This window comes from Eurypyga helias, unplaced genomic scaffold (assembly GCF_000690775.1).
Source record: "Eurypyga helias isolate BGI_N326 unplaced genomic scaffold, ASM69077v1 Scaffold49879, whole genome shotgun sequence".
Taxonomy (NCBI): domain Eukaryota; kingdom Metazoa; phylum Chordata; class Aves; order Eurypygiformes; family Eurypygidae; genus Eurypyga; species Eurypyga helias.
This window is the reverse complement of record NW_010271064.1, coordinates 1-8666: the sequence shown is the minus strand read 5'-3', so window position 1 is coordinate 8666 and position 8666 is coordinate 1. Positions and strand designations below refer to the sequence as shown.

The 8666-nt window shown below is 37.0% G+C and overlaps 1 protein-coding gene across 1 annotated transcript; it reads right to left on the bottom strand.

Annotated features, from left to right (window-relative positions):
* Positions 1 to 8439: 8439 nt before the first annotated feature.
* Positions 8440 to 8658, bottom strand: LOC104514864 (chromosome unknown open reading frame, human C1orf52; the record flags this gene model as incomplete). The annotated part of the gene is given in 1 exon segment (XM_010158661.1): positions 8440 to 8658. A coding segment is annotated over 1 exon segment (219 nt), but the record flags the coding sequence as incomplete, so codon positions are not given.
* Between the last annotated feature and the right edge of the window lie 8 nt (positions 8659 to 8666).

Here is an 8666-nt window from a genome sequence, read left to right as displayed (position 1 = left end):
CGAATCTCCCCAGACCGGACCTTTTCCAGGTCGGGACACTCCTGAGGTTAACAGCAACAAAAAAAAAAACCCACACACAAAAAAACAAACAAACAAACCACCAAGTCTTGCAAGTCTTTTCAGCTTTAGGTCTGCTAGTGTACGTATTTTATCATATTTTCTACTAAAACACAGTAGTAGAAAGTGTTGTGAAGTATTGGGATATATGCTTCAGCAGAACAGATGGCAAAGAATTTTGACTGTTAATCCGCTGCAGAATAAACAGAATAAGAGAAATTTTCCTGCTAAATACAATAAGATACAGTTTTGAACTGAGATAACTGGGCTGGGGGAAATGCCTTAAGGCATAAACAAGGGCCAGGTACTGAGGCAGGTAAGGACGGCAGGATTTAGTACAATCCATCTGACAAATCTTCCCTTATGTGAAAAAGATCAAAGAAGAAAAATAGTAGATCTGTGGTCATTTCCAGGCAATAGAACACAGACTTTTCTTTAATATTTATGACATTCTGGCCTAGATGAGGAGTTTGTCGGGTTTCAGGGGTTTGTTTGCTTGTTTGTTTTTCTTTAATTTCTTTTCTGCCTACTTTATTCTTTCTTGATTGGCCTGATACAGAACCCACTGGACAGGAATGTTTTTCTTCAGTTTATTTATTTAACTCTGTTTAACGATTGTCTACATCTTGTTCTTTCTTCTGAATTCCAGGGGAATAACAGATTAAAATTCATTATAGTCTGAGAAACCAAATAAGTTTTACTCTTGTTTTCTAATTACTGAGACCAATTATACCTGCATATTATTTTTTTGTTTTCTTCATCATTCTTTGCACAAGTTCAAGGGAGGAAAAGTTTCTAAAAATTCAAACTTTGTGAAGTTCCAACTCCAAACATATCAGTCTCATTTTGGGCAAGTACTTCTATATCAACAATTTCTTCTGTATTTAAGACAATTATTTTTTCTCCTCTCCACTGAATTTCTGTTTCCTCTCTTATTTCATCAAATCACATTGTAGAACTCTTTTTATTTTACAACTGATTTTAATTTTTATTTCACAAATATATTTTGATAGTTTTATAAAATGGAGCAGAAGGAGGAGGAAAAAAGAAACCCATAATTAAGAGAAACACTTCCTCAGTAATTATGATTTTATACTTAAATACTAACCAAAGAAGTGGCAGCATTTTTTTTCTGTTTTGTTTTGAAAATCTGAACAAACTTTGGAAACTTATCAGAAAAAACTTTGCTTGAGGGAAACCTGTCTTTTTTGCTCTTCATAGATGTTGATACAGTAGGGCTGATGTTCAATGAAGAGGTATTTTTAGCCACCTTGGAAGAAGAAGAAAAGATAACTAATCAAGACAGTCAACTTCAGGTCATTAAACCTTGGTGAGGCAGATAGTGTACCAGGCACTCTCCATGTAGTCCTAGTTGCACACGGAAGAACTGCATTGTTAACTGTCTCCACATACATTCAACAGGTTAGCAAATTAAAGTAGAAGAGGAATTAATACCATACCATTGATTTCCTACTACATTTGAAATTTATATGTATTGCAACTATCCATTTGAATAAAAGAAATTTCTTAGTAAAGCAGTTCTGAATAATAATAAAAACGCCCCAATTTTCTCTGAAACACTAATTTGAATACACGTACCTCTATGTCTCTAGTATGCTACTATTCAACATGTTAAGAAAAAACAAAAAAGGTTTTATACAAGAGATCACCACAACAAGATGATTCTACGGCTTCCAAGGCACACAGAATAGATAATACAAATATGCTAACATGTCAAATCAAAGTGAATTCCTTCAGGGGAGAGCTCTTTCTTCTGCAACTAAAGGAAGATGAAAAAAAATAAGTAGTAATTGTGAGACGTAACTCATAACTCTGTTTCAATGGGTTTTGTAATGAAAGGCTGTAAGGTATGTTTGTAAATGTATCAGTAGCTATACCACAGTGAAGTCAACCCAGTATGGGTCATAAAGGAATTGCTTTATATAACCCATTCTAGAGACTTTCATTGTTTCAATATAAAGTCTTAATACAGAGTTTGAAAAATGCTATAACTAAATTGACTTCTTTCTCTTATTTTCCTGTAAAAAAAAAAGGTGCTGTAGAATCTTCATCAAGGAATTTTGAACTTCAGCATTTTGTTTATAACTTGGGAAAAAGCTCGGCAAAATAATATAATATTATTCTATCTATATGTCAATCCTAAGTGATTTTCACAATATGAGCACAATAGAAATTTTCAATCTGCCCATGGATCTTTCCCCTCCCAACTAGAAAGGAATAATTGCACATTGTTCTCTCTCCTGTTCCTCTTGAAACCTGACACCACATTGATTGGATGACTGTACATCTAATACGTACATGGATGCATACATACATGAAGAACAGATTTTATCCTCTTCTCCAGTGTTCCTACACCCATGGTAACACAATCCACATTACGTATTCATTTTATGTGGCATATTTAAATCTGTGTAGAAACTGAGAATGGATCATTAAGAAAAGAACTAGGAGAACTGCACAAACTTATTTGGTACAGAAAATTCAGGTTTCCATTGATAGAGTCTCATAACTGCTGAGTTTGGAGTGAATGAGGAGGAGGAAGGGGGTGGGGGGGTGGATGTTGGGATGAGAGGGAAGCCAGCATTGTTCTGTGTGGGTGTGGTGCTGCGGATGTTTCCAACAGTGAAGGTGTTTCCTCTCCAGAGTATGGGAAGTTCACTGAAATTCATGATCATATGGGGAACTACATCAGATTCATGAAGGGGATGAAACCAATCCTTTTCAAGTACATGGTTTGGAAAGATCACTGAAAACCAGAGATAGTAAGAATAAGGTAAGAAAATATGGAAGTGAAAGACTAGAGAAGTTCAAAACTTCATTGGATATGGAATGTTTTTTCAAAATACAGAAGACAAGTGAAGAAAATCAGGACACTCTTCACAGTTTATTGGCCAGCAAAGCATATTGTTATGAGGAAGCTAATCAGAAGGCAACTCTATGATACTTGGAGGTTCTGTACCATTTTGTGAGATTTTTTTTACTTGATGCAGGTAGAGATTGAATTTGAAAATGTATTTGATAAAATTAAGCCTGGTGCACACTACATAAGAGCAACAACAGAGAGGTATTATTTTAATCAAAGAACCTGAAGAAAGTAATTAAGTCTGGTTTTGTTTCTAGTTCTAGAAAGAACTTAAGGGAGAACTCAGTATTAGGTGGGATTTCTTTTAAGGATTCTGTACTTATTACAAAGAAAGCCATGTACTCATAAAAAGGACACAAAAAGGTCATTTAAAACCAGAAGAAATGGAAAAGTTTTATACTGGTGTCAAATGTAAACAGACAGTGAGAAAGCTATTAAGATGTGTTGCTTACATTAAAAGTGCAGACTAAATCAGATAAAGGATTCTGTATTGCTGGCATAGAAAATTTAGACTCCCAGTCTGGGGTGTTTAAGACAGTCTGGAAAAGGGGACTTTATTCTTCATTTTTAGTTTTATTCCATTTGAGAGTACCTTCTAGAAGATCTCCTAGCTTGCTGAGTGATTGTTATTGGATATGTTTTGTTAGCTACGATATGCTCAATGTAATTATTAACATATGAAAAGGAACCTGATTTAGTCAGGCTGACTTTAAATAGTTGCCAGGGAAATAAAGGTTTTTACACATAATCCTCTTTCCCAGTCCAACACTTCAGTTAAAAATAAAGTACTACAGGCAAAGTGCATAGATGTATATTCTGTGAAAATGCAGAATGATTAGGTCTGGTTATTATCTGTGGACAATTTGTTCAGTAGAAAACATGAACAAAAAGGGTCTGCAAAGGAAATTTTGTATAGCAAAAAAAATAATGTCAGATGCTGGAGATCTGCAAAACCATTGAAGAGGCAAATAAAACAAAATAACAAAATAATAGGGAACTCATGGTCATGGATGCTTCCAAGGAAAAAGATGTACATCTATGATGAAAAAATTTATATAGACAACTGCTTGTTATGGGAGGTAGTCTTACTGTTATTTGAGGTCATTTGTCACAGAAAATAGCAGAATACTGTAAAGAAGGAAGTCAACTGTAACTGATTCTGTTATTTTTCTTCAGACACATAACAAAACAACAGCACTATAACTTGTGGTATAATCTGGGAAAGTGGAATCTTTTTCACATAACAAAAATGGAGGAAATGCTCTAGACGAGCCTCAAAAGTATTTAAACAAGGATGTGGGGAATTTTAAACAATGAAGTTGCACACAGTGATTGTAGCTACACGTTGCTTCCAAGTATTTGGAATTTCACTCTATATATGTGGTTTGGAAGAGTACAAAGTGAAGTAAACAGATTCAACAATATAAAAGTACTAATGGTGGACCTTGTGAGGTGATTGAACAGTAGCAAATCCTTATGGTTATCTCCCAGTAAAGATTTCTTCTTCCCAGATGTTTTTGCTTGCTTTTGCTTTAGTGGGATACCTCCCCACCGCTACCTTAGAAGTTAAATATACTGAACAAATTAATGACTCATTTTGAGACCCTGAATATCCAAACAATAAATTCGAGTTACTTCATAAAGACAGTGTGCTTTGAATAAAAAAAAAGGTGTGTATAATGCAGACCTAATAGTCGACACATTTCTTCATATTGTTTGTTAATAAAGCTTTAAAAGGTACATAGTAAAATGTAAATAGGAAGGCAATTTTAAATTTTCCCATTTAATTTTATCACCTGTTAAATGGAAATCTATCATCCCTATACAACAATTACAGGCTCCTTGAGTCCAGATGAGGGCCACAAAGATGTTCAGAGGGCTGGAGCACCTCTCTTGTGATGAGAGGCTGAGAGAGTTGAGCTTGTTCAGCCTGGAGAAGAGAAGGCTCCGGGGAGACCTTATAGCACCTTCCAGTACCTGAAGGGACCTACAAGGAAGCTGGGAGGGGACTTTTTACAAGGGCCTGTAGTGACAGGACAAGGGGTAACGGGTTTAAATTGAAAGTGGGGAGGTTTAGATTAGGTATCAGGAAGAAATTCTTCACAGAGAGGGTGGTGAGGCACTGGAACAGGTTGCCCAGAGAAGCTGTGGATGCCCCATCCCTGGAAGTGTTCAAGGCCAAGCTGGATGAGGCTTTGAGCAACCTGGTCTAGGGGAAGGTGTCCCTGCCCATGGCAGGGGGGTTGGAACTAGACGGTCTTTAAGGTCCCTTCCAACCCTAACAATTCTATGATTCTAGATGATTCCTTCCTTCCCCGTACACACACACACTTTTATTTCTTTCACTATATAGAATAACACTTATCAGCTTTACTAATTGGAGAAAATGGATTCATCCATATGAAAATGGATTCTTCCTCTCAGAGGAAACTTCACACTACAATGAGGTGTTTTCAGTAGCATTCAGTAGCAATGAGCAGTTTTCCAAGATAGAAACTTGCCTTTAAAAATAGTTTTATACACCTGGGGAAGGTGGAGAAGGAGGTATGAAAAAACTCCAGAGTCTGACAATGCAATAGTGCAACATCAATTTCTTCATTTTTCTTCATACCATTATTGCTGGGTCCCTCCAGCAACAGGGGAGCTAGCTTAAATATCATTGTTTCCTGCAATGATTCCATAACAAAAATACAATACATATTAAAATTCTAACAAGGAGATAAGGAGAAAGAGATCTAGGGCAATGTAAATTTAAAGTTTAATAAATAGCGAGTGAAATTTCAGACTATCTTATAATTCTTCATCAGTTGCATATACATAAGTATAATTTCAATATGAGGAAATTAAAGTGTCATCAAGGGAAAAATTATGTATGTTGACAGCATAAATAGTAAATGGGATTATTCAGTTTTTAAATTGAAGCACAGTTATATGACCTTCCTGGTTTGAAGCCTAAATTTTTTTGTTATTCATATATCCCTAACTTAGTTTCTTTCTCATCCCTCACTCATAAACACACACATATTGAAAAAAATATGACTTGCTCCATTCTTTGCTGGAACATAGGTGTTTGCAGTGTTCTTACAAAAGATAATACAAACACTGATTTTAAGTCCTAATAACAACACAAAGTGGGTAGAGGTTTCAGCTTATAGATACAGTAGGTAGCAAAGACTTTTAACACTCTTTTCACTGCTTCTGTATGTTGAGTATGAGACTTAAGTTGAAGTTGTGGTACAAGAACTGTTACTAGAAGAATTCGGAAATTATACTGAAAAAAAGAACGGACCTTAATTAAATCTCAGTCTTATTTAAAATCAACATGGCTGAAACAGCAGTTAAACCTTGTATGTGATGAATTCTGCAACATGTTTTTTGGGAATAATCGAGGCAGTAAGGAGAAGTGATGAATTTAAAACTAAAACTAAACTGAACAAATGTTGAAAGAAATGATGAAAGAAATGATGAAAGCGTTCTAGTGTAATTAAGGCCCAGTGTGTGCTCACTATAGACACATTTAGCAAGATGCAAGACTTGACTTTCTGGAGAGACAAAAGTACAAACAGCAGCCATGAGTGAATATAGAGGTTGTCTAAGTCTCCCTCTCTACCACCCTGTCATTGGACATGTACTGCCTTTCATAATAACTAATAGACTAAGATGCAGATCACATTTTTTTGGTCTTTGTATGTACACATGTGACAGGATGCCAACCACAGACAATCCTAATGAGTCACAACTTATACAATGTGGAAGGTCTACCCATATTTGTACACAAGAGGATCAATAACACAGTCTTAGAGGCCTTTCTGAAAGTTTTCTCTTAAATTTTCTTATACTGATGAGATATAGCCCGTTTGATTTAACAGCAAACACACAGCTTGCAGCAGTTTAGTTAGATCCTTTTAAAATTGATTGTTTTTTAAAAAAAGTAGTTTTGTCATTGTTGTGCATACCTTGTTTATTGTTTTCTTTGTTTACTAAACTTGAGCCATAAGTAACTCTTTCCTTTTGAGGCAAGTTCAATGCATGAAGATCTTCATAATTTATTAGTTAACCACTGCCTAGTACGAATCACTGCGACCTGGTATGCAGTCACGTAGGAGTATTCCTGAATAATGTATTTACATCTCTAACAGTAGGAAAGTGAAATGTTGCCAAACTGGAGCAGGTACCCATACCTAATAGGTATGGAACATAAATTTTTAGGAAAATGGGGTCAGTGGGGAGAACTGGTGAATTTAAAACTAGAATGTTAACTAATGATACGGTGAAAGAACAAAAGGAAAGAACCCATTGAGTCACCTACTATTATTCAGCCAACAGAAGTATGTAACACAGAAATGACCCTATACCTAAAGAGCTGAAATTTTCAGTTCAGCAGCTTCCTCACTGCACTTAGAACCTAGAATGCCTGTTTCATGGTTGCACCTGGGGTCCCAAAGAGCTTTTCTGCCCTGTAGTTTTGTTGCTCACAGCTCTTGATGCATGCTGGCAGGCCAGCTCCTCCACCCACCAGCTGGGACAGCTTCCTCCCAGGGTCACAACACTTACCTACAGTCCCTGCAACAAGGTTCACACGTCAGAAGCAAGGGTATGGGACCATCTAATGCTTCAGCTTGATATGGGATCTGAATATGATCAGGATTTGTATCCAGGTGATGCAAACTGTGAAGTGCTTAGAATATGCAGAGTATAAGCATAACTAAGGGTTTATTTGGGCTATTACTGTAACCCCCAATAAGTAGATTTCGTAGGGAATAGCCATCTTTGTACAAACTACATAATTTTTTTCAGTATGAGAGCCACATGCTTCTCATAGGTTAAACCAACTCACTTTACCCAGCAAAAGCTGCTTAACTTTCAAGAGCAGCTGGGATATTGCTTTCCAGGAAGAAAAAAAAAAAAAAGAAAAAAAAAAAGAGAGATTTAGAGTGTGAAGACTTTCTGCCAAGCTGCTAGAAAATATGACTGGTTTAGACTGGGGGCAGCTAGACTGCAGCTGAATAGTCTACAGGTATCTTTAGGTGAGACTTTACGATCTTGATCTTTTTCAGCTCTTTCAGACTGATGCTCAATGCAGCTTAGCTATGACCACAATTTTCCTGTTTCCTACAGGAGCTTCTTAACATTCTTCAGGTCACTTAAGACTGACATCTGAAGTGATTCTCAAGGCTGCATTTGGTATGAACACCTTGTACACATAATGGTGCTGAATTTGGAGAGCAGAAAGAATTGCATTCAAAGTGAAAAAGAGGAGAAAAATTAAAAGCAACCCCTAAATTTCCCTCCTCAACTTTGAAAGGGTGTGCCATTTCTAAGGGCATGCTACAAACTGAGTAGGACTGTAACTGAAAATACGTCACATGTAGGGAACATATTTCTCTTTGTTTTCATTATAATAGCTTCATGAGAGCTAAACAGCAGTTGTAAGAACAGTGCTTACTTAATAAGTCTACATTAAGCAGCAGTAATGTTTCTCTGCTGCCACACCTAGGTCAGGATTTTTTAAAAAAGTTCTCTTTAGGTAATTGTGATCATATTATGGCCATGTCGAGGGCAGGGGGCGGCGGGGGCTTCTTCTCGGGCGGGCTGTAGATCTCCGGCGGGGGCACGGCGTTGCTCTTCCACACCTTGAACTCCCGGGGGGGCTCCTCGGGCGCCCGCAGGACGCGGCTCTCCCAGTCGATCTGCTTGTTGAGCGGGTTGTAGAGGAAGGCGGGCG